At 37.8% G+C, this 26,092-nt stretch overlaps 3 protein-coding genes across 4 annotated transcripts; all 3 read right to left on the reverse strand.

Annotated features, from left to right (window-relative positions):
- Positions 1–3,913: 3,913 nt before the first annotated feature.
- On the reverse strand, positions 3,914–9,770 carry mal2 (mal, T cell differentiation protein 2). Its single transcript, XM_069693200.1, has 4 exons — positions 9,586–9,770; positions 8,186–8,356; positions 6,256–6,450; positions 3,914–5,404 (listed from the first exon to the last, which is right to left on the reverse strand). Exons 1-4 carry the CDS (start codon positions 9,700–9,702, stop codon positions 5,333–5,335), a joined length of 555 nt encoding a protein of 184 aa, XP_069549301.1. The 5' UTR covers positions 9,703–9,770; the 3' UTR covers positions 3,914–5,332.
- A 1,596-nt stretch (positions 9,771–11,366) lies between these two features.
- On the reverse strand, positions 11,367–14,302 carry LOC138617762 (CD209 antigen-like protein C). Its single transcript, XM_069693018.1, has 4 exons — positions 14,189–14,302; positions 13,923–13,997; positions 13,494–13,730; positions 11,367–12,170 (listed from the first exon to the last, which is right to left on the reverse strand). The coding sequence occupies exons 1-4, from the start codon at positions 14,235–14,237 to the stop codon at positions 11,794–11,796; spliced, it is 738 nt and encodes a 245-aa protein (XP_069549119.1). The 5' UTR covers positions 14,238–14,302; the 3' UTR covers positions 11,367–11,793.
- Positions 14,303–15,648: 1,346 nt separating this feature from the next.
- Positions 15,649–25,854, reverse strand: colec10 (collectin sub-family member 10 (C-type lectin)). Of its 2 annotated transcripts, XM_069693019.1 has the most exons (8): positions 25,742–25,854; positions 25,417–25,449; positions 23,280–23,351; positions 20,055–20,126; positions 18,566–18,619; positions 17,896–17,991; positions 16,699–16,910; positions 15,649–16,456 (listed from the first exon to the last, which is right to left on the reverse strand). In XM_069693019.1, exons 1-8 carry the CDS (start codon positions 25,806–25,808, stop codon positions 16,220–16,222), a joined length of 843 nt encoding a protein of 280 aa, XP_069549120.1. In that variant the 5' UTR covers positions 25,809–25,854; the 3' UTR covers positions 15,649–16,219. The 2 variants fall into 2 exon arrangements, with proteins under 2 accessions (XP_069549120.1, XP_069549121.1); XM_069693020.1 differs by lacking the exon at positions 23,280–23,351.
- Between the last annotated feature and the right edge of the window lie 238 nt (positions 25,855–26,092).

Genomic DNA, 26,092 nt, shown 5'->3' on the forward strand with positions numbered 1-26,092 from the left:
GGCGTTAAGTCAGATGAAATAAATGCATTTCCGGTTTACACGAAAAATAAAATAACAAGTTATCGAAGTTGTCCTGCAGAGTTTAGTCATAATTATAATCGCATTATTGTGCTTTGTGTGTTTGGATAACGTTGTTTTATCCAAACTCACGTGTTATCATCGTAAAAAAAAATACCTCGACTGGGTTGGGCTGTTCGCAATTTAAAATAAAAATCCCAACGCAAAAATAACAGTTTTGCGTCAGACAGTGGGACGTCAATTAAACATGAAAACGTCGTTCTGTTATTAGCGCGAGGAAAAACTTTACAATTAATTTTTTGTCATATAATCTGGAATCTTATTGTGAAGGAGCACTCCAACTCTTCCGGTTTTGGGAACCGCAGAGGTGAGCTGAACAAGTGAGTGGGACGCGCGCGGTGGAAGTAATGCGCGTTCATGACTTGCTTTAATGTCTTTCACTTTGCAGCATTTTGGGATCAGAAAACAGTGTTTATAACAACCACTGAAAATATTGATTTGTCCAGAAAATTTGTAGAAACATATTTCAAGTATTTTCCCTAATATGAGTTTTGTTTGACTTTGAAAATGTAGAGGATGCCGGAATACAGTTGTCAATTTTATAACACATTTAAACACAACACATCATAACATTGCGTAACATAACAGCAGCAAAGCGCCACCGACATTTTTGTTGACGCAAACGTTTTGTTATTTATGTATAAACATTAGAAAAATATGGAAAACCTGTGCAACAAAGTTGAGCAGTTGCAAATAACGAGTGACACCTAGTGGACGAAATACAAACGACAGGATCAAATCAATGCAAGGAGTTTCAGTGGAATACTATATGCATGCTATTTCCTCAAAAAGACAACTGCATTTTTATTTCTTAATCACTAAGACTGTATAAAAACACACCATAAAATGGAGTTCCTCAGGTTTATTAAAACGATATAAAACATGAACATTAGAGCATTGATGGATGTGCATTTTATTTGACCAAAAAAATGGTGGAGGCTATTGATACGTTAGCACATAAACAGTGAAATCAAATACTTCCGATTCAAACTGGAAGTGTCACAGCATACTACAAACTCCAACAGCCTTTTACTGTTGCTGTAAGGGTGGTTAATTAATGCATCTCAGACTGATGTATATGTGCAGTCATACTACTGGTTTGGTGGTGAAGTGAGTAATGTTCCCTGATACATTCTAAGGCATAGTATCTCATTAAGTAGAAAATGTGTTAATATGCCATGCATAATCGTATTGATTAAATCTGAACATTTAACACAAGGGATGCTGGAAACAGCTGAAATAGACTTTTCCATGAAACAATACATATAGGCTAGTGTTTAGAATGTGTCTATGCCAGTCAATTATTTTAAAAGCAACAGTAAAAATTCTTGAAATCTGCATGGATACATGGGAATTCACCCAGCATGTTCCCAACTGATGCATTAAAAACAAATCTTGCCCGGGGACAGAATCAGGGTGAGCACTTAAACAATCCAATGATGCTAAACTGCCAAGAAGCTGTAGAAGGGTCCAAGCCTTGTTGAGCTTAACATTACAAATGGAGCTCTCAGCAACAAACAAGGAGTTTTGGGGCTGACAGCTCACTTTATCAGGTTAAAGATTCACTGTACAATGCTAAAGTATCTCTGGATATTGATATTTCAGAAAAACAGTCTGTGTCCCGTTCATATAACATTGTGACACCTTCTTACACACACACACACACACACACACACACACACACACACAAAGATGATCAAAGGGATATTCATCACTTGATCATCTTTCAGAAGGGCAGAAGTGGAACCTGAGGAACTGTGGGAATCTATAATGACTGCTTCACTGTTATAATACTCTCTACATCTGTGTTCATTTTCATAAAGCCCCTATGTGTAGAATTTGAAATGTTTTGAGCAAAGGAGATCAGTTCAAATTCATTGGGAGTTTATTAACAAATCACCTCGTGGTGTTTAATAGACGCCTGGTGAGGTTCAAAACTATTTTTCATAGAAAACGCTGTTTTTTTTGTGCCTGTTTAGTGAAGTCAAACTGGAAAGACCACTGACCAGAGGAGGTGCTGACACACCACTTATCAACCAATCACACCAGGACTCTCACAACTTGCACAATTGTTAGGCGAGCTAACGACATGAATCCCACTCACACTGACTATTGTGACCTTAACAATCCACAGGATGGTCAGTTGGGTCCTACACGTGACTTAAATGACTCTTAATATCTCTCAAGGTGTTAAGTGTGAATAATAAAATTAGATAAATAACACCCAAATTCATACCTGGGATTTTGTTTCTGTCAAGTCAATTTTATGAATGTAAACCAGTTTAAATACAACAACAGTTCCCCAAAGTGCTGCGCAACATCGAAGGCCTGAAACCTTTAAGCCAAAATACAAAATAAAACAAAAAGTAATGAGTGTTTTTATGTTTTTAAATAAGATTTGATTACTCGTGTTGATGTCCTGATCAAGAGGGGATGCTTTATTTAAGGCTATCAGTACAAAACCATTGACCTTAGTAGTAGAATAAAAAAAAATGCACCCTGGTCCTTAACATGGACCCCGTTAATGATGCACAGACAAGAGCTTTTTTTTTCTTTAAAACTTTTATTTCTGTTGTTCTAAAATGCATTTAAAATGTCAAAAACAGCAGGTGTCAAAAACAATTAAAATGTCTTAATTTAAAACTATTTTAAATTAATGAATATTTGAACAGCCTATTGCAAATAAACATGTGCAGTCAATACAACTAATAAATCATGTAGATAGTTATTGATTAAAGCAGTTAATAATACATCAACACGCAGGTCAAACACTATAAATTTACGACTTAAAACATACAAACTTAAATGTCAGTAGATAAAGATCACTGTGGAGTAGTTAGTAGCTGACAAAAGCTTATTCTTTCATTGTTGACATGGTAAGTGACTAGTTTACAGTAGAATTTACCAGAATGACAGGTTTACATCAGCCACACCTTGTTTGAATTGTATTTATCTGTGGGTCACTGAAGTGAGTTAAATAGGACACTACTCAGAAAGGTTAAACAGTAACAGATATTATGTCAGAAATATTGATGGAAAGTGTACCGTAGATAAAAAATGTTTTAAAACAGTCAATGGCAAATACTTAGACAATTAACAGCAATAAATTCAAATAGTGGATCAACTTCAATGTTAGATAATGGCCACATAAAAATAGTCATGTTAAAACTAAAGGGAGTTTACAGCTCCTTATAGCACCAGGGTAACCAAAAGACAGTGACAATAATATTGTTGCCTCTTACAGTCTTTGAAACAAAATGTCCCATCCAATTATCCAATTAGTGTTCTGTTGTGCATCTTGTTTTAGCAGCATTAATAGGCATATTTTCATGGTACTGAAAATGGAAAATATTTCTTCCAGTAAGGTTGTGACTCAAGACAGAGAGCCATATCTGCATGATTAACGTGGGTGAGAAAACAAAACTATAACTCCTAAGCATCATTTCTGTATATAGCCTTAAAATGCTGTATAATATACAAGGTCCCTTCACAGGTTTCCTTAACTCGCTGTAACAAAAACTGCAGAACTGTTGGGCCCAATCCCAATGTCCACCATAAACTCTCACTGATTTAGCTGAAGTCACAGCTGTGATGTTTGAGTTCATGAGGGCTGAAATGGTATTAAAGGCAGAATGGGACACTCCATCGTGACATCACATGCTGCTTGCATCGCCATTGGGAAAAAAAACACCACACCCTTGAATAAATAAAATAAAATAAAGATATATATATGTATATTATTTATTTATTTTATTGAATAAATAAAATAAAAAATATATATTTTATTATAGTTTATTTAATATATATATATATATATATATATATATATATATATATATATATATATATATGTGTGTGTATGTGTGTCTTCAAAGTTTATATATTTGAACAAATTACCAAAACGCAGTAAATGACACGAGTAAATCCATTGCAGACGTTTGATTTAAAATACAAACAACTTTACAAACATGCAGTAAATAACCACAGCAGTGAGCTTCTGTCACTTACAAATAACACCATCCTTGGTTTGTTTACATTTTGTGGGCGGCGGGACAACCACGTTTACTATGTCACCAATTTTGCTATGAACTCTGGGTAATTCCCTAAGCCAAAGTCTGCAGAAATGCAGGGTTACGAAAAGCGTGCTTAATGGGCTCAAAATGTCCGCCACAGAGCCCTCGTGGACTTGATGATTTGACAGTGGGACAACCCTAAACCCTCGCAGACTTATCGGGAACACGCCTCAAAGTCTGTGAGTTCGTGAGGGTGGACATTGGAATTGGGTCTTGGTTAGCAACAAAGGAAACAAATTCATGTGGTTCTAACAGGACAACAAAAACCTTTAACCCTGTTCTCAAAATACCTTCAACAACTCCGGCTGTGGATGCACTAAATTGGATTTCTTGCAGATATATAATTTGCCAATGGGGCCACATTAATCATGAGGTTGGGGGTTTTATCCCTGGGTGCTCCTGTCCACATGTTGAAGCGGCCCTGGGCAAGACACTGAACCCCAAGAGACCACTAAGGTGATAAAGCACTGCTGATGCTGATATATGCACACATTCTCTTTGGTCTTCACAAATTCATTGTAATGATCAGGAGGATGGTTCTTAAGAGGAGCAACTACATTTGTAATGTTGAAGGACCGTGGCTCCTCCTTTCGTAACCAACACTGAGCAACCATTGCAAATTGCAACTTTGTTATTTGTTTCAGACACGCACAAACAAAAACCTCCACACCGCAGACATATTGTTGCACCTTCTTTCACACTCAACACAGGAGCACCGTCGCACCAGAGACATGTCGTCAAGCATTTAGTCATTATCACAGCGTCATTTTAGCGGGCTGTCATATTGGCAGAAATATTTATTATGCCAGTGCAGGTATTTCATTTTAAAGCCTTTAATTGGCTAATACTGATGACATAACAATATTATCATGCATCCCTAGCCCGGACTGAACCAACTTTAAAGTGGTCCTTTCAATGAGATTGATGAATAATTTTTGTAGGAACGTTATCATTCAGAAATCTTGACAGATGTTTTGTCTGAGGTCGTAGTTTTGCCATCTGTACTATCTATTGTGGTTTCTTTTGTTTAGTGTTTGCTTTCTGTCAAGAGTTTTCCATCAGGGAATAATAAAGTGTGCACTTAACTGAACTGAATAGCAGCGCTCTCTGTGGAGCAGCAGATGGAGGACTGAAGTTGTGAAGTAGTCGTAAAATGATTTTATGTAGGTTCATTTTCCCAGTTACATCCTCCACCTCTTGAAGCCCATCACCATACTGCAGCCGTAGCATAGTGTCACCATAAAGGCAAATATCTGGGACAGAGAAAACAAGTTAGTCAACAATTTATTTGGTATGAAACAAAACAAAAAAGCAAACCGAGAGGAGTTTTTTTTTTTATACTCATGACACTCAGAAAATATTTGGTAATTTTTACTTAGTTATTTTACCCTATTAATAACAACATTATTTTGAAAGGACCATGGATCAAAATAGATACAGAAAACTACCAGTGGAAGAATGTGCTCTATTTTGACCCTTACCTTGTATGTAGCTACCATCAGCAAAAATAAAGTGGCCATAGGTGAAACAAAGAGAGATAAACTGTACATATGACCTGCTTCTCTGCTTACTTACTGTTCCCCTGCCCATTTACAGCATGAATATGAAAACCCAACTTTTTTTTTCCAGTGACAGAAATTCAACATCACTATTTAAAGAAAAAACAAATCCCAACACAGAAGTGTACCTTTTAAATAGGTTTTCCTCAAATTACAGCACAGAGTTTATGGACATTTTTGCCATTAAAAATAAAATAATAGCAAAATACCCAAAATAATGTACTATTCTCGCTGAAAACATGAAACTCTTTTGCATTATCAGGAAATGTATGCAATACTGTAAACCCGAGACCCAAGTTTAGCCTGCAGGGAAGTTACTTCGTTTGTGCAAATGTGTCTGTGTGACTGTAATGGCTTAACCTTTAAAATACATGATGTACTATTACTTCTGTGTAAATTGTATTGCAACATGAGAATTTTTCCACCACTCCTCTACCGCAATAGAACTTTGGTTCATATTCACTTAGTGTCGTGACCAGATTATGATTATATGAATTAAGATGCATTGTATGCAATATCACATACTTCATTTAAAAAGCACTCACCGTGGCTGCCACATTAATACTGTATTGCCTGCCATTCAGGACGGTGAATATATTTCCCCGAGGGTAGGTTATACACATGAGTGTTTCAGTGCTGTTTGGCGTGATGTGAGCTCCTCCATTCGCTGCTGTAGTCGCTGCCTCCAACACGAAGGCAGCGAAGTAGAAAAGCACAGCTAAGAAATGGTAAGCCACATCCTGAGAAAAAGAGGGGAGAATACGTGAGAAATAAAAAGTTCAAGACTTTCAGATTTCAGGTGTAAAACAACTACGGGCACTGGGAAAGACGGGTTTTTGTAAACTTGATGGACAGCTGTTAAGATTCCACTGCACAGTTCAAAGTGTCTCGAGTATTTGGGAATAAACAATGATCCAAGATGTGAGTAGTAACTATTAGACAAAGGTGCACTGTACTTTCACATTACACACCCTCAAATCTGACAAAGAATCAACCTTTTGAATAGCTTGTAAAGCAAAGCATGGTAGGTAGAACGAACACGGCAAATGAAAGGCTGAGATCAACTTAAAAGTACAGGAGAGAGAAGAGGTTTAAGTGATTCTGAGTGAAACTGCCACATCGAGAAAGAAAAGAAGAAAGAAAGACACAGAGAAAGGGATTAAAGAAACAGAATGAGAGGGACAGGGAGGCCGTGTCGGAGAGTAAGGAAGGTTAATGAGAGTTTGTGTTGCCGACTCTGTGAGCCTGGTGGGACTACAGTCACGCCTTTGTTGTGTTTTGGTGTGAGCTCATCATCCATGTCACTCATTGTTCGGCTGAAAACAAACAACCCCACACGCCTGGCAACTTCTAGGAGCAGGGCCCGGAGCCTGGGGAAAGGCTAGCTCTGTCTGAGAGCCCAGACTTGACACAGACTTGAGTACACGGTGATGACATAACACAAGAACATGGCACCGTCTCCCGCTCTTTTATTATATTTATCACAGTTATTGCACTTCCACATGGTTTACTTGACTCTACACAACAAACTATTTGCCAAAATTTGTAGCATGTTATGCTTTGCTGTTGTGAGTGAGAGTCATTTAAAGATGAGGAAGTTATCTTATCTTATCTTTGAATTGGTCACTTAAAATGCAAAGAGAGCCAATAAATCTCACAATAAAGCCAGGAAATACAGGATCTACCTCATCATTTCAGTGAAGAAATCATTTGTTGTGTTAATATTAATGTGTCTAATGTGTGTCTAATTCTAGTGACATAATATGCTCTTTTCATGTTTATTAATATTTTGCTGAAAAGGAATTCGTTTTTTCCTGTTTTAACAGTACACACGTACATGCAAAGGCACACAGCACCGATGCATGATGGGAAATAACTATTTCCTCAAGGATTTTATACATGATGTCATGCGTAATAGATAAAGTGCCTTATAGTGGTGGGACAGTGAATTTCTTTCATAGTTGGCACAATAACAATTGAAGCAAAATAATATGCAAACTATCAGCAGTCTCGCTGACAACAATAATTTACTTTTTCATACAAAAAAGGGAATAGCATATTATAGAAGACGTAAACCCAGTCCAGCCATTATACTGTATATTAGACTACTGTACTACATCAATGTGCATTGGTATAAAAGTCCAGCTGACTTCCAGCTTTCATAGAGCAGTCATTGTTTGATATGTAGACACTTCATGGCCCCGGCTGAGCTGAAATACGACTAAATGCCATAAGACTGACTGAACCAGATTTCTGTTGTTGCAATGATGTTATCAAACACTGACAACCATGATATAGTTCTGTGGGGCTACACTTCAAATTACTGACAGTTGTTTCTTAGTGCTTCATAATATGCAAGATTGCTGTTTTATAAGTCTCTTTTTTTTCCGTTTCAAAATAAAAAATATTTGGGCAAGTGCCACTTTTAAGCCGGACATACTGATAGAACGGTGATTTTGTTTATCTACAGCTTACCAAGAAGTTCCAGTCAGTGTTGATGCGGTCAGCCAAACCAGTGATGAGGAGAATGAGGTAGGCGGAGGAGAAGAAGAAGGCGGTGACAGAGACAAACATCACCCAGCCCTGCAGCAGAGGCACAGGCACATTGGAGGAGGCCACCAAGATCCATACCAGACCACCAAATAACTGGGGATATAAACAAACACGTCATTTAGTTTATTTTCTAATATTAAACTACTTAATCCTCAAGACAGCTCTGACAAAGATGCTTTGTAAGAGCCTGCTTGGGGACATTTAATCGTTCATTCATTCATTATGTGTCAGTGGACATGTTTGCACAGTTATCAATGGATGCACACATGCACCCAACATGTTCCCAGACTATCCGATACCTATAATTACATATAAACGTGTAATTCTGTTTACTCTACACAATACAAATCATTGAGATCATTATTATGTGAGGTAACAAGGCCAGGGATAATTGTGATACTAAAAAGTAGCCTAATTAACACAAATAAGTGAATCGGTGTCATCAGATTGGTGCAATCATAATTCTAAGATGAATTTACATTGTTTTAAAGTGTTCTTTTTAGATTCACGTCAATTTGGTCTCTATATAAAAGCAACCTGTTGCTTTAGTTGCACCGCTGCTCAGTGTTTGGCAACTTCTAAGGCTGGTAACCAAGATGCAAATGTTGTTAGTGCGAGGCCATGCAGTTTGAAATCAGAGTATCCAATGGTACATTTAATATGGTTTATACTGAACAAATGGGCAAATATGAAGGTAACACAAGTGATTAACACACTAAAGAAGATGTAAAGCAACTCTAAGGCTATGTATTGTAGTTCATGAAAGATATAACATTGAAAGTAGCCTACATTTTGATAACAGCCACAAGCCAGCAAACTATATGTTTCCACAAATATATAAAGGCATTCAGCTTAAAATAACCATATGATTTGAGGTAGCATGTAAAGGACAATCCAAAAGTTACCCTTGGACTAATATGAAAATCTTGTAAAAGGACGTGATGCTTATTATAGGCTACATTTAGTATCTTACAGGCCGACACTGTGACAAAACAGGTGTTTGCATCCCGGCAGCCAGTGCTGAAAAACGCTTGAAGCAACATTTACCTTGCTTTGGTTGTAAAGCAGAAGGAATAACCCCAGCCTGAGGCAATCACAGTGACGATCAGTGCGTGTGTTGACAGCACTGACACGGAGCAGTGCGCAAATCAAAAGACGAAATGTACGAGTCCAGAACTGAGAGTCTAACTGGACCCGATCAACCACGGTTCATCAATTATTAATAGAGAAATAATGACTGCAGATTTTTGCAACTTCACCGGGGTCACTGATACACGTACGAATAAAACCTACAGGTGAGGCTGCTATAAAACGATACTTACTATTTCTAAGAAGACAAGCGCTCCAGAGTAAGTCCTCAGTACTTCCACTCCCAAAGGTAAGGAAATAGTTGGCGCAGGGAACGAAGTGGCAGCGGGATTAGCGGCTGGTTCCGACATCGCTATGTCTCCCTCTCTCTTCTCTCTGGTTCCCCCTCTCCTTTGGCTCTCACTCTCTTCTCTGCCACTCCAAAAAAAGAAAAAAAGAAAAGAAAAAAAGGGAAAAAGACCCCGCTAGACAAAGGACGGGAGCAGCGGGAGAAATTCCTCCGGAGTCATGTGTCACCCAAACAGGTTGGACAGGTGCACCAGCCACTCCCTGGAAACCGATGCTGCATTCATGGACCTCGCGGAAGCTCTCACATCCAAATATCCATTTTTGTACACCTCGTGTGTCCATATGAGAAGCATGAGAAAACTGGTTGTTGTTTTATTGCTAAAGAGTGATTGTAACTAAAGATACAGTAGATTAAACAACATGCAATTCAAAAAACAGGTTTCCTCGACATCATGTTCAGTGGTGTTTGTTTAGTCTTTAAACACATCACAATCAATCTGATAAATTTGAATAAATCATGTAACTTAATTTAGCGAAGCAATTCATATTTAGCACCTATTCTTCATAGTGACAATTAAATGCATTCTTTCATGTATTCATATTGAACAATGTTTGGTCAATGGTTATGGCATGATGATAAATAAAATCCAGTTTTATGGCTCACTGCATCTGACATAGGCTGGGCAGTATATTAGGTATATCATAAAATGCTTGTGTGTGTGTGTGTGTGTGTGTGTGTGTGTGTGTGTGTGTGTGTGTGTGTGTGTGTGTGTGTGTGTGTGTGTGTGTGTGTGTGTGTGTGTGTGTGTGTGTGTGTGTGTGTGTGTGTGTGTGTGTGTGTGTGGTGACAATACATTATTAGGTCACTTATTTCCTCCTTTGGCTTGTTTTATACCCTCCACACCCTCAGAGTTCAATCGGGATATCTCTACAATCACTAACATTGTACAGATTTGTGCTCATCCTGTACTTTGGTTTAGTTCACTCTGCTGGAGCACCTTCTGTGTGAGCAGCCACCAGCAGCTCTGGAACTTGAGTGAGAAGGAAAAAAATCAAATCGCCAGAGGCGTCGTGACTAGACCCCACTGATTCCTGATAGGAAAGCAATGAGGGCTGAGAGACAATGGTGCGTTTACTGGTTAACCTTTACAGTGCAAGAGCCGGGAGTGTAGTTTACAAAGTCAATATTAGTTGAAGGCTTAGCGTAACAGCTGGGGAGAGAGGAGAACTGATTTCCAAACTGACCGTGTTTGCACCAAAGCAGAACTGAAACATCAAGTGTCGCATGTTAGTTCTTTGGGAACACAGTTTTAAAACTAAAATGTAAAGTTGTTCCATCAGTTAGAGCAGTCTGTTATTGTAAGCCACGGTTAAATATTAGCTAAGATTTGGGTTATGTGAACCAATGTTAATATAACCTCTGAAAGGTCACCATACAGTTCAGTGTGGTTCTGGCAGTTAGAATCAATGTCACCTGTAAAAGACCCTGCATCCATTCACATGATATAAGGTCGCTGTTTATATGACCAGAAATCTTGTTCACGGCTGAGATTTTTCAAGCATTAAAAAAATAGGTTAGAAAGTTTTGGGAAGCACATGTTTGACCCTGTTCTCTGTGGAGGGAAAGACATCTAGCACAATGGGCCCCTGGAGGCTCCACTTCCATCTATGGAACGGCAGGATGACAGAAATAGATCTTCTTCTGGCCTGAACTGTTGATTTCTTTATGTTTTATTCAATGTAACTCAATGTAACTTTTATTGTATATTTAAGAAGCAGGGGGAGAAAAATTTCAGAAGTTAATGTTGTATGTTGCTTACACATTGTGCTTTGAATTTCTAATTATTGGTAAAAGCGGGGACAACATATTAATAACCAATACTCTGAAGATTAAATAAAAAACATGCATTCTAACCTTTAATGGATATATCACTGTTATATTTATTTTGGTGCTTATCATTTAATACAATAAATTTGAAAGGGTTAGTATTGGCTACTTGTTATGAACATCCAGAAACACAATAAAAATAACAATTGTTATCAGACTATTATCTTATTTCAAACAACTACAGTTTACATTTGGGAAGCGGCTAATGTTTATGAATATAAGTGTAATTCTTGCTCAAAGAAAAAGTTGTATGACCCAGGGGACTTTAAGCCTCACAAATCCATGGTATCTCTACTTTACACTGTGCATCATTCCAATCCCCATTTCTACGCGAGATCTCCACACAGTTCTCATCTCCACTGTTATTGGGCTCCCCAGTTTGCCAGAATCCGTTACCTTCCAGGTCTGACCCATCCACCCACTTCCACTTCCCCTCTCGCTGTATGTCAGACAGACCGATCCAGGTTCTGTCGTAAATTTTGGTGACAAAATCCAGCTCGTCTTTTGTGGTTATAATGACCAGGTCCGCTCTTCTCTGTTGGCAATCTTTTCTGCTATTGTTCCAGTTTTTAGTGACTCCTTTCTCTGAGGCATAGTAGCACTTGTTGTTGAACATTTTCCATCCAAGGTGGCAAAGTGTACCTGGAGAAAGCACAAGGGAATTTTAGTTCTGATCCTAAAATTCTAAAATCCTAAGATTTTGAAACCAGCAGGTGAACAAAGGGAGCAAGTTTTGAGAGCTTAAGTCCAGGTTTGCTGGTCTCCTGGCTTGGCCACTGCTCAAACACATGCCTGCTGTAAATACCCGACATTATCTATCAGAGCAAAGGGACGTCAATAATACTGGACTGTATTGGAGTAGCTAATACTAGTAATATGTGTGGAAAATTGTACTGTAGGACCAGACCAATATTTCCTTCTCACCCCAACCAGTTTCACTGCATTGCTTAAATATCCTGGACAATTAAGATACTATTGTTTGTATTTTCCGAACAATATCTTTTCATTTTTAATTTTACTAAAGGAAAGACTTGAAACATTTCATAAGATGAGGACTAACCAAAAAAGTACGTGACAAACATAAAAGTATATATAGGTTTGGCTAGGACGAGAAGTGAGTCTGTGAACGTCCCCAAATCCAAGTAGTAGTACAGATTTGCTAACGTTAGCCTTTACTCTGATGTCGCACCAAGAATTTCCTCCAAGTGAAACAGTTATCACGGCAGGGGAAACTTTAACCCAACAAAATAATCACTAGTGCAGGTTAGTAAGCCAGAGATGCCAGCAAATGCATCCTACGTTAGAGCACACACTTTGCCTGTGTGTGAGTATTGTTCTTACTGCTGTTTAGAGAACAGTTAATTTGCAGTTTGAGGTTGTTTTTTTTAAAATACCAACTACCACAAAATGATTTCTCTTTGTGAAGACACAAAGATCAAGCTTGAGTATGTTGTACAGCCTTAGAAGTCCAGTAACATGCAATAAGTCTAAACTTGTTTACATGATTCCACTGCAGCTAGTTGGAATTTAACACAAACAGATTAAAATTTCACCTTTGGTGACAAAAGTCTACTGTTTGACTCCCACTTTGACTTGCGCAGTTGCTGTTTTGGATACAACATTTTTGTGTCATCTGCTCAAAGTTATACTGATGCATTCAGTACTTCTGTCTAACATTACACAGTCAGCTCTTAATCATTAACAAAACCGCATCCCTGACAAATACTTTACGCAGGTTGACATGCTGTGCATTAAAATCAGAAAGATACGAAAATGAGCTCCAGAAATGATGCTGTGTTAGTTGATTATGTTATTATCCTGGCACTTTAATTGAACATATGGATTCTGTGATCCGCCCAAGTCTCCTGATGTTTGATATTGTACCTTTATTTTCTGCATCGTCTTCAATTTCCTCTCTACAGCTGTGAATCCACATCAGAGAATATTTCATTTCTTGCTTCTTACCTGTTTTGCTTTGATTTAACTTTGTGACCTGCTGCTGTAACGCATTTCGACTTGCATTCAAAGTGATGTAATTGCTCTGCAGCGCCTGCATCTCGTTGGTCATCCTGCTGGCATTAATCTTTATTTGGTCCCGTTCATCTCTCAGAGCATCTTTGTCCGTCGTCAGATTATGAACCAGTTTTTGGCACGTCGCCAAACCAACTTGAAGTATGGTGTGATGACCGATAGCACTGGCATCTGCAGCAAAGTCATTTAGAAATAGTGGAAAACCACAGAAATGATCAAGACACCACACCAAGACAGTTAAAAACTTGTGGTATTGATTGGTGTTCAATTTGTAGTGATTGATTTTTATAGTTCATTTGAATTTAAGACCTGATATGGCTCTGATTGCAGATTTTACAAGCTTTCTCATAGTATTGTACTCACTGTGGATCACCAAGCCGAAGATCACAATAAGCAGAAAGAGTCCCAGGGAAACTGCAGCAACTCCAATCCACCACACTGAAAAACACATTATCACCATGGGAAACCAGTGAAAACCACAAATAAGAAATACAGACGTATTGACAATTACTTGGTCAGTCACTACCTGTATTTTATCAGGGTAAACTACCTAACTGCAGTTACTTTTTAAGTTATAACTGATGTTGTATGGTACATTTGCAAGAATAAAGTTCGATGTGCTTTCTTACCAGGACTTTGAGATGGCCCTCCATACTTTGATCTCTTGTCTGTAGTCATTGTTTCTCAGCTGTCTTCTCCAACCTCCCCTGACTTGCTGGTCAATGCTGTCGGATTTTTATTTAGTGTCTTTTGCACAAAGTTCCCAAGTCCTGCAGCAAATAGCTTTATAGGGTTCAATGTTTTGCTGACTCAGCAAATACACAAATGTGAGGGGAAGGAGTGTTCTTTGTGAAAACCACTGACGTGACCTCTAGTCGTATCTCATGCAATACTCTGATATTGTTAGACATAGAATTGTGCTTTCCATATTATTTACATTCACCATTTTTTCTTTACAAATGTACAGTGTGCTTGTTATTGAGCAGCAATGTAGAGTAGCAGTACAAATAAATCTGTGATTTAGGTTTTGTGGTCTTTTATTTGCTTTAGAAATGTGGAATGCTCTTTTAAAGATGATAAAGTTACAGGAAAGTCTGCAAAACTCTTTTACTTCCTGTAGATAATAGATAGTAGATAACAGGATGTCAGCTTTGTTTTTGGTTCTTATATAACTATTGTTGGACAAATGTTATCTTTTGGGGAACTTTGTTGAATTAATCAACCAATAAAACTTATCAAATTGAAAGCTTTAGCCTGGAACCATGCAGATTTTGCAAAAGGGCAAAGCAGCTTGAAAAGTGCTGTTCTGTACTCTGCAAATACGGAAAGTCCTAACAAAGCAACTTGTTCATGGTAAAACAAACAATGAAAACATTTTTCACCAACTTCACAACATCTCACAGCCTCGTTGAGCAGGTAGAGCTGGCTCAGGTATTGTGATGTGAACGTGATCCCAGTGTTCTCAAATATCTGATTCAGAGCAATCATGTATTAACTGATACAACATCAATACAAACAGGTCTAGGACCTATAAGGAGGAGGTTTGTCAGCATGGAGGCCAATGAGACACATCGGTTGTCACAGAAATGACAAAAGAATTCACACATGCAAGCTAATCCCCACTACTATTTTAATATAAGCTTATTCTTTTCACAGGCTTGATAAAAGTGGTGCAGATTGTGTGTCTCGCTCGAGAGGCCTGAAAGTGCATTCTGTACTGAAAAACCTGCCAAACTAACCCAAAAGTTAATTCAATATAATAAAAAAAAAACCTCCGTTTTTTAAAAGTGTGTGTCAGAAGTTAACTTATCACTCAGCCACTAACCCCTCTCATGGGGGAAGCCAAGGCAGGAAACACTGGCAGCAGCAAAACAGGAAGAATCTTCATTGCAGTTCAATGTAACATTTAACATTTCTTAAGTTTAACCCTTAAAAGCAACATGAAAAATGACTGCAATTTACAACCCAATAGTACATCTATGAAATGCTTTCACACTTTTTGGAGTTAATAATAAGACAACATGTAATATAATGTAATATATATTAAAAAAAAAAGTAGAATAACATAATTAAACAAAACTTTGTGATTTTTTATTATTTTCTTCAGTGTGGCCAATAGATGCTGTGTGTGTGTCAGGGGCTGATCCTTGTACTGGTGCCACAAAATGTAGTCTGACACAAATAAAGAATAAATTAAAAAGAAAATAGTGTCCAAATCCAAACAAATAATCCAAATAAGATACATTTTCTTTTTTAAATAAAACATAAATCTGCATATTTGTTTTTTGGTTTTATGTTTTGAAATGTGAATATTTGATGGTTTTATTAGACTCTTTTGAGAGTGAATTGACAATTGTTGGGTTGGGGGTCTTTGGATTGTTTTTATCAACTGTTCAAACTGTTGATGATCCCTTGTCTCGTCTGTCTGTGGCCAGACAAACACAAACTACTAATCTACTAATGAAGTTATGTTATTTTTAAATTATTGATTAACATTGTATTGAAAGATTTCTCAGCCACAGTTTGATTTTGGGTTTTCAGTTACTTTAATTTGTAAAATTTCCATTGATACATTATGTAAACTGCCAATAAGTACAACAAAATACACCCCCACACACATACACTATATATTGTATGGCTGTGCATTATATCTAATTTACTCATGCTCTTGATGATGTGGAGGCAGGTGTCCCTCTTCCTCCTCCTCTTCTCCTGCTCTTCGGAAACTCACAGAGGAAAAACATGGTGGTTTCACACTCCACATGGCCCCATGTCCCAGTGCTGAGCAGTTCCACACAGCTGGAGTTTGTGGTGGGAAATAGCTCCTGCTCTTGGCTCCAAGCTGCGAACCCCTGCAGAGGGCTGGAGTCAGCATAACCATAACTGCTTGTTCCATCCTGACAACAAGAACACAGGAGACACATCTTTTTTTTTTTAAAAGCATTTCATGTTTAATGTGGTGGCAGCAGCATTGAGTTTGTCGTCCTGCGCTACATGACCCCTCATCTAGAAAAAAATTACAAGAACTTCGGTAATGTTTATATTATGTTCTTGGTTTTTGTAGCTTGTTCCTATGCATGTTCATTATTAACATTAGTAATGGCTAATGTGTTTCTGTTTTAAGACCATAAACACTTACATTGTCTTTGCTTTGAGCCTGCACTCCTATATAAACTCTTGTCAGTCCTGCCTGACTGACATAGTCAGCCATGAGACGGTTGGTGTTGCTGGTTTTTGGCATTGCCAGTGTGCCACCTCTTAGCTTGCAGTTCAGTGAAGCCTCTCTGAACCTCTTTGACTCCTTCACCAGCAGGTAGTATCTCTCCTCTGTTTCCCTCAAGCCCAGGATAACTGCAAAGGACAGGTTTAAGGGTCAAATGTCATCAGGAAGAATTTAAATGACAGGTTTTTAATGACAATTGAGTGCATTTTTATTTACAAAGATCAACAGATTAAATATATGGATCAGTGATGTGGCAGGAATTATATGGCAGCTGCACTAGGCTTGTCAGACTGAAAAAGAGCCAGAAAATGGAGTGAAAATGATTACATCTTGACAAAGTTGAATGGAATTATGTGTAAGATGAAGCACAAGTGTGAAGTTGTTTTAAAGGTTTAGTGTGTAGGATTTAACAGGATCTATTAGCAGAAATGGAATACAATATTTATAATTATTTTTTTAAATATATAATCTCCTGATATTTAAAAAAAAAAAAAAAAAAAATCGCTGTGTTTTCGTTACCTAAGAATGACCCAATAATATTTATCTAATGAGTAGGTTTTTTCTTCCATGGAGCATGCCATGTTGAACCACCATGTTTCTACAGTAGCCCAGGGGGGACAAACCAAACACTGGTTCTGGAGAGGGCTTTTTTTAGTTGTTCACAAGTTTCAAGGCTACTGTGGATTCTCTCACAGGATTTGAAAGGGAGGGCAAGTGGAGGGGTGTTCAACTGCTTGCAATCTGCAACTTCACCACTAGATGCCACTCAATACTACATACTGCTCCTTTAAATGGACAAAGGGTTTGGTGTTTGTACTGTTCTCCAGCCGGAGTAGTAAAACAACGTCTGAAAGATTAATTCTACTTCAAAGTATAATAAGTTAAAGGAAAGTAAAATAAAGAATGCTTGGCATACTTCCTTAAATAATAGCAGGTGGCAATAACTACAAAAGAATTGTTAATTAACAAAATATGTACGTTGCATCATGTTTTATATAAACCTGATACAGGATTTGTATCAGGGTTTGAATTTATCATGAAGTTGCTGCAAGTTATTTTACACGGTTTAAAGAACATGTAGTGTATGTTATAAAGATACGACCGAGGACTCACCATTTTTTACAAACTTGACAGCCTTCCTTAGCTTGCCTACGCTGACATCCAGCTGTCCAACCACCTTCCTGTACCTGCCACAGTCACATGTTGTGCCTGATGGATTAAACAAAGGTTAGTACAGCTTCTTGTTTGTTTGTTTGTTTGATGTCTTAGAGGATTGTCCTGCTTCACTTTCAAAAAAATTTAAGAATCACTGTATCTGTAAAATGTGCAATTAAGCACAACTTAATACAAATTATTAAATTAAAGTTTAATATCAGCACTCCACAGGCATCATTTAATTTCAACTTCAGTGTGGCGAAGTGAATGGCCATATAATGAAGAACATCACTGCCGTGATATTTTCTGACAGGCAAGAAGTAGTAGCAATATGGTATTGCTGCCTTTCCATTTCCAACAGTGTCTAGAATAGCTTCACTGACTGACCAGTGGCTACAAATGTTTATTATCTTTATTACAGTAAGAGATGCAAATACAGTTTATTTAATTATATTTACTAGTTTGAATGCACAGGTGTGTTTAAACCTTTAAATACCACATTTATATGGGTAAGGTTGCGTCATAATGTTGACCAGAGAGGGGCACAATTGTCAGTGTTGACACATATAGGGATTAAAATTAAAAAAATTAAAAAAAATCAGTGTCTGCATGCTGTAGAGTTAATCACCTGGTTTTCCTTTGAAACCAAAAGGCCCATCCAAACCTGTATCACCTTTATCACCTACAGAGGAATAATATAAATCACACACAATCCTTTAAAAAAAAAATGCATTTCCTCAATAATTTATTAAAGATATGAATTACCTAACATATGACTAACCCAGTACTATCACACACTATCTACCAATAACTGAATTTGACAGCTTGACACTGTGATGTTGTTGCGAAAGATTGCCACCAGATGGCTGTATCATACATTTCAAAAATAGATATGACTAGATTTACTCAGGTCAAAGTTTAACCTATTATAACTCATATTTAATTGTCTCAAACATACCTCAACATGTCAGCACAAAAATGTATATAACGTTTTAATTTATGTGGGCAGATTGTAGGATTTCTGTAATCCAGGATGCACTGCAATACATCTTCACATACACTTGAGCTCCATTGTGGAAATAAACCCAACTGGCAGTTGCAAATTTAGGGGAAGTGGGGAAGCAATATAAACATCACAATGGCCTGCTTTTGAATGAGGAACAGCTAGAACAGTGACATGCTATACTTGTGCAGTCTGTTTAGCTTTTTTATTTCATGCCGATGGTATAAACAGGGGAAATGTGCACTTCCTGGCAAATAAACTCAATAGGTTAATCAATTGTGTTAAAGCTGGCATTGCCCTGAAAACAAGTTGTTATTTTCCAGGTGTTTTATGTGCTGCAGGCTCTCAGGATCAAAGAAAGTCCAAAGTTGTGACCTCACTCCTTTGCCTGAGATGGCTGATGCACAGCCACTTTCCTGTAAGCATATTAAACTTAATTGAAAACTGAGAAAAGTGAAGATTTAGTGAGGCAGGGGAACATGAGTGCTCATAAAAATAAAAATAAAGATAGAAATTGTTTCAGCCATCCTGGGCAAAGCAACTGCATGACATCATATAGCAGGATTATGTTTTCTTCTATCTTTGGATTAACTCATTTAAAACATAAAAGAGATGGAGAGAAATGTGGTCTTTTTAAGCAAACTGTCTTACTGGCTTGAAACTACCTAATGAGCAGTTTAAAGCAATTTCTCGTTGTGTATTAGTCTTGGGACTAATTAAGTGTGCTGATTTGTGCAGTGATGTCAATTCTACTGAATTTAATGTTCAGGGTCTGTTGTTATGGAGCAGCAGTGAAGCTCAGGGGTTTCAGAAGAATGTATTTCCCCCTTAAAGCCCATTTTAAAGTCATAAAGATTCAGTTATAACCCAATGACTAAATTTTTTAAAACCTTTAAAAAAAATTGTAAACTGATGGCCAGGAAGTTCAAATAAAAGCTAATTAATCTTTCTCTGTTCTTGGAAATAAGAAACTGAGGTTGCATCGAGGTTTTCCCCTCGATGCACTTTATTATTTGATTGGTGTAAATAATGTATTTTAATGATGAAATGATGATTATAACTGTAACTACATAAAGAAACAAACTTTAGATTAAAATTAGATTTAAAGGTCTACCTTCGTCTCCAATCCGCCCCATTTTTCCCGTGTGGCCCACTTCTCCTTTAAACCCCGTTTCTCCTGCCAGTCCTGAAGAGGAAGGGATACAAAGACAAAGGGAGAGGAGGAAGAATGGATGATGAGATATTTGAGACACAGTAAAGAAAACTCATCATCTCATTTTGATGGTAATGTTCCAATCCAACACAGTGTGCACAATTTTTTAATTAATTATTTTATTGTTTTAAAGCCTGATCAATTTGATTACATTCTATGGTGTCTCATCATTTAGAGATTATCTCTTTAAGCACTGAGGCTTTGCATGGTTACAAAGCTAATGCTATGTTAATTATTTATTATTATCAATATTATTATTATTATCATTAATACTACATAAAATGAAAGGGTAAAATATATATTTATTTTAAACACTTACTCAACTGATTTGTGTTGAGAGACTGTTTGCAGAGTAAAGATTGTTTACAAGAGAATTGCTGGATAAATGCATGCACTGATTACTGCATTTATCAAAGTTTTTTTTATTATTTGTAATATATTGATAGTTAGTACCTTAGATCTGATTATCATTATTACAATGACTGTAATGGATTAAGTCCTTCTCTGGAACTGAGATACTGATGCGGTGCATGATTTTGGATGTTATGGTGATAGAATCTATGTGCGTTTGCATGTGTGTGTGTGTGTGTGTGTGTGTGTGTGTGTGTGTGTGTGTGTGTGTGTGTGTGTGTGTGTGTGTGTGTGTGTGTGTGTGTGTGTGTGTGTGTGTGTGTGTGTGTGTGTGTGTATGAACTACAGAGCAGACTCTCTGCCAGCCCTTGAATGAGTGTTTCCTCAGGAAACTATTCAACTGGAAATTGATGGCGTTTGGAATACAAAGTGACGCATTAGAGAAGCCTATTGCTATTAGAGGGATTTACCACACACACACACGCACAGCCGGCTTTTCACTACTATTTCACATTTCCCACTTTCTCATGCTGATTTTCTTCTTGATGATTTGTGAGAAGTGTTGGCAGAAGGTGTGAGGTCTTATGGATTGTGTGAGGTCTGTAAGCCCTGGCCTTGGGGAAATTTCACTCAAATCTGTGTGCAATTTTAATGGAATTTTCTTTGAGGATGTCTGAGAAGCCCCCTCTCAAAGTAAATATTTTGACAATCCTGAACTGAGAACTGATTGTGAGAAGTTACTATATGTGTTTGTTTTTTGCTATATGAAGAAATTCAATCAGTTGGTCTCTTGTTATTCCTTCTTTGTCTGTAAGAGCTGATTGATGTTGTTTTGGCGGTGCTTATGCCTGCCAGTTAAACCGTCTATCTTAACGTCCAGATAACAATCCCTCCTATCACTGCTGTCACTCTTTATAATGGCCAACCCCACCAACTGGTTTAACGTCTGGATTCTCCAGCTGCTGGAGGATAAATGAGATGAAGGCCACATTTTTTTATGGGAATCATAGAGCAAAATGAACTAGATTTAAAGGTTTAATCTGATTTAACGAACATACAGAAGAATAAAATGCCAAACAGATGTTAGATTAGATCATTCATTAACTATTGTTTGCTTAATCATAAAAGGAAATTCTGAAAAACAGTGTTTCTCCTTATTAGAGCATATTGGACAGTGGAAAGAGAGCCGTGTCACATCAAATAAAGGCCTTGAGCTAGATTTTCCATTAGTTTTGCAAATGCTACTTGTCCCTACAGGGTCTTCACAAGAATTAAGATCATTAGGTAACAGCAAACCTTTCTGTTTATAATTCTGCAAATTCCATCTCCATAGCAGTTTTGATTGAAGCACAACTGACAAACATAGAAATCCAGCAGCACAGCAGCTTGTTGATGTTAATAAGTTTGGAGCAACAAATAGCTTTTGTTGCCCATCCAAGCATTAGCAGTCACGTGTTCCAAAAATAAGCAACTGTTTCCTGTAAACCTGCCTAAATCAAGACATGGAATCCATGCGTCATCTGTTGAGCTGCTGACATACTACAGTTACAAAATCATAATAGAAACCTGCATTCATGCCTACAGTAACCATACACACAGAAAAACCAGAATGACTGGGTTTGCTATACTGTTGAATAACATCCACAAACTTGAACAGTTGAAAAGGGTTTACGTATACGCACCCGTATATTTTGGAAATCCTGGCATTCATCTCTCACACAGACTGACGGGAGAAGTGTGTTGTTGTGTGTAAAGTCTGTGCATTTATGTGTGTACGACAACCTCTGCGTGAAGTTACAGAATAAAACAAACATCTGAGGAGAACAAGAGGGCAGCCAGGAACCAGGAACCAGTGCTTTTACACAGAGTGTACAAGTATATACAATTATCTGTTGTGGGTTTGTGTGTGTGTCTATGGACCCCAGCAACATACATACATACATGTACACGTGTGTGTGTGTGTGTGTGTGTGTGTGTGTGTGTGTGTGTGTGTGTGTGTGTGTGTGTGTGTGTGTGTGTGTGTGTGTGTGTGTGTGTGTGTGTGTGTGTGTGTGTGTGTGTGTGTGTGTGTGTGTGTGTGTGTGTGTGTGTGTGTGTGTGTCACGAGAGTAAAATTTACATATGTTCACGGAAAATTGGGAAGTGAGTATACAAGAGCTATTTTTGTAGTGTGGAATATATGAAAAATAGGCTGAAAAAACTCAATTTAAAAAACAGCCAATGAGAGTATTTGTTTTGTTTTTAATACAAATGATACTTTTTCAAGAATATTTGCATGTGGAAGTGTTACATTCTAAAAGTGTTCTGTCATGTTTCTCAAACTCAGGGAAATTGTGGTAGAAAATGAACTTCTGTTTCAATCACCGATTGATTTTTGGTTCTATGTCTCTTCCACAGAAGTCATTCAGCTTTTGAGGCTGCTATTAAAACAGACAAGGAGTCACTGTGATTCTATGTGTGAATGTTTGTCTGCTGCACCATCCACATTCATAGTCAGATTTCATCAAAAATCAAAAACACTTTACACAATTATTAATCATATTACCATTGCATATGTGGAAAAAGTTATATAAAGCCTTTCATGGCAGAAGAAGGAATGATGTCACTTCAGTGTTTTTACTGAGTGGAATACAAAAAAAAATCTCTGTTAACAGGGATGTTTCTGTAATATTTTTGTCCCCGGTCCTACTATATAGAAGACATTTATGTTTAAACAAATAGCCAGGAAATGTCCTTTTCCTCTCACATAGTATGTATTAATGGATTGGTGGATACCTGGAAGTCCTGGTGGTCCATTCTTCCCCAGTTTCCCCTGATCTCCCACCTCTCCAATCTCACCTTGGTCTCCTGGATTTAAGAGGAAAGACCGTAAAGAGGAGTGTGTAAGGAGATTTTTCCAAAGCCAAAGTATTTTGCATACTGTGAAAAGAGAGCATGTTTACGCATTTTTGAAGTATCAAAGCCATCAGGATTATGATATATTATCAACACTCTCAGCAGGCCAAGAAAAACTGCAGCACAGTGCATTGGGGTGGGAGGTCCAGTGCTATGTGTGCACGTCACTGCAAGACAAAGATTAAACCATCTGACGATTTTTATGAACATAAGATTGACTTTAATGTAAAGTTCAGTCACTGCAGTACCATTTTCAAAATCATCAGTTCTATCAAAGAACTAATGACACAACACACTTTTCAGAGTTGAAAGCACAAATGAGGCTTAGGAGAAATATCTCTGGCAGGTCCGCTGATTAAAGCGCTCCTGGCAAGAAATCTTAAGAGGTTTCTGAATATCTATTAGGGCAGTAATTTTGGCCCAGTTGTTGATGCAGATGGCAGTTTATAGCTTTCTAAGTGCTGGGCTTTGAAACAAAGGACCGTAGCAAACTGCTTGTATTAGCTTGGAAGAGTACTTAGGAAAATTGATTGTTCCCTTCTGCAGGCTGTTTTGACATTTTAAAGTAAGCTACAGTAAATCACTGCACTTCACATTGGTCCTGGATGCACTGAATGCTCTCATTTTGCGGACTACTGAACTGAAACCATGGACTGTAAAATTACTAACATGCCTCAATTGTTGGATTAAGCTGTCAAATCACATTGGAATTTGTCATGTCAAATATCTTCTAGCAACAATTTTACATTTACTCAGCACCAACAGAAATTTAATATGGGAAAGTCTAAAACTGTTCATTGTCAAAGTCACAGTGGTCCACATTTCTACATCACAGAAATTAAAATGCCAGTAAACCCATTCAAAAATGATGAAGTCAATGTACCCGTAAGAGCAATAAAAGTATGTTTGTTGAAAAAGGTTAGAATAAATAAAAGACATTTTTGGGAAGTATGAAACAAAGAAAAATGCAAGTCCAACACCCACTGCAATACGCAGATGTGAGTGTTCACACACTCAGAGACTGAGTCTGTGGGCAGTAGTATCTGGATGAGTCTTGTACAAATAATCATTTCACTTCAGTAGCAGCTGTCTAAATACACAATGTTACAATCAGATTTTTTTTTGCCAATACAGAAAATTCAATGGAAAGCTGCAAAAGTGTTTTTAATGTTACAGTGGCCTCTTTTCTTTATCCATGCTGACCACTCAACTCTGTAGTTCACTACTTACTGTATATGAAACAGGAAGTAAAGTTAAGATGCTTTTTTATACTAAACAAATGGAAAATTCTATCAATGGCCTTTTTTTTACAACGATGACACATTTTTATTTGACAGTCCTCCAATCTGTGCGTGCCAATTCCTAAAGAAACATCTTTCTGGCTTTCATTTGAGCCAGATCTGAATGTCATATTTTCAGTCATGTGAAAGGAGCTGAAAAAAGAAAAGAAAAGCGTAGCTCAACATTGTATTTTATTGGGTCTGTCTGTCTGAATCAGCGGGGGAACGAGCTACTAGATGTCGTAAAATGGAAAACACACACACACACACACGCACGCACGCACGCACGCACACACACACACACGCACAAGGAGGCATTCCCTCCAAAAGACTATGGGGTGGCAGACAGCTAACTCGTAAACTACAGGACATTTAATACTCAATGGCTTTATCATCGGCTCTGTAAACCCTAAAACATATTGGGGGTATTTCCTCAGAATGCCTTACACTCACACATTTCCATTTAAGGTCAGAAACTTAAATTCCTTTATCTTTACAGTATGAGCAAACAATAGTAAATATTACAAGCACTCAAGAACCCAAAAAGTAAACATTCACACGCACGAGTATTCTTTTTTCCGTTTAAAAATCACATTTAAAAGTATTTAGCTTTAAATTACATTAATGTTAGAGTTTAACAAGCATTTTACTTGATTTAGCATATCATGCAGAAGTTTTGGCATCATGCAGTCAACACACACTCTCGCACATTGACAGCACATGCTGGCATGTGTTACCTTTAGCTCCAGGTAGGAGGGAATTGGTGCAGACTCTCTCTCTCTCTCTCTCTCTCTCTCTCTCTCTCTCTCTCTCTCTCTCTCTCTCTCTCTCTCTCTCTCTCTCTCTCTCTCTCTCTCTCTCTCTCTCTCTCTCTCTCTCTCTCTCTCTCTCTCTCTCTCTCTCTCTCTCTCTCTCTCTCTCTCTCTCTCTCTCTCTCTCTCTCTCTCTCTCTCTCTCTCTCTCTCTCTCTCTCTCTCTCTCTCTCTCTCTCTCTCTCTCTCTCTCTCTCTCTCTCTCTCTCTCTCTCTCTCTCTCTCTCTCTCTCTCTCTCTCTCTCTCTCTCTTCTGTGGACGCAGAGATGTAGCCGAACATAGCTACAAACACACAAAGCATCAACAGCCGCACCATCTCGCAACCATCACAGACCACTGAAGAAGATCCTGGTTTTTCTGTGTGTTTAAGCAGATGGTTGCTCGCTTTGAGGCAGGACCAGGAATCAGTGCAGCGTTAATGAGGAAACATTCTGCAGAGAGGGTCAGAAGAAAGCCGTACTTAACAAACACACTTCAACACATGCACATACACACACTTGTTTATAGAGTCTTATCAGTTACTTGTCAAAATGTCAAACAACACTTACCAGAGTACCACATTCCTCTGTATGTCTTCCTCGTTGGATATCTAACTGTTAA

The sequence above is a fragment of the Brachyistius frenatus genome, unplaced genomic scaffold (genome assembly GCF_029030835.1).
Source record: "Brachyistius frenatus isolate BFR_SWC_R1_liver_20210118 unplaced genomic scaffold, ASM2903083v1 Contig_14, whole genome shotgun sequence".
NCBI lineage: Eukaryota > Metazoa > Chordata > Actinopteri > Embiotocidae > Brachyistius > Brachyistius frenatus.

Bases quoted from the DNA above. Each gene is read 5' to 3' on its own strand.
- mal2 (XM_069693200.1), bottom strand. From the start codon at position 9,702: ATGTCGGAACCAGCCGCTAATCCCGCTGCCACTTCGTTCCCTGCGCCA. The intron at 8,357-9,585 runs GTAAGTATCGTT...TTATATCCCCAG, and splicing joins CGCTTGTCTTCTTAGAAATA to TTATTTGGTGGTCTGGTATG. The intron at 5,405-6,255 runs GTGAGTGCTTTT...TCTCTGTCCCAG, and splicing joins GTATTAATGTGGCAGCCACG to ATATTTGCCTTTATGGTGAC.
- LOC138617762 (XM_069693018.1), bottom strand. From the start codon at position 14,237: ATGACTACAGACAAGAGATCAAAGTATGGAGGGCCATCTCAAAGTCCT. The intron at 13,998-14,188 runs GTAAGAAAGCAC...TGTGTTTTTCAG, and splicing joins AGGGCCATCTCAAAGTCCTG to TGTGGTGGATTGGAGTTGCT. The intron at 13,731-13,922 runs GTGAGTACAATA...ACTTTGCTGCAG, and splicing joins CTTCGGCTTGGTGATCCACA to ATGCCAGTGCTATCGGTCAT.
- colec10 (XM_069693019.1), bottom strand. From the start codon at position 25,808: ATGGTGCGGCTGTTGATGCTTTGTGTGTTTGTAGCTATGTTCGGCTAC. The intron at 17,992-18,565 runs GTGATTAACTCT...TTAATCCATCAG, and splicing joins TGGTTTCAAAGGAAAACCAG to GCACAACATGTGACTGTGGC. The intron at 16,457-16,698 runs GTAAGTGTTTAT...TCTTGTTGTCAG, and splicing joins AGGCTCAAAGCAAAGACAAT to GATGGAACAAGCAGTTATGG.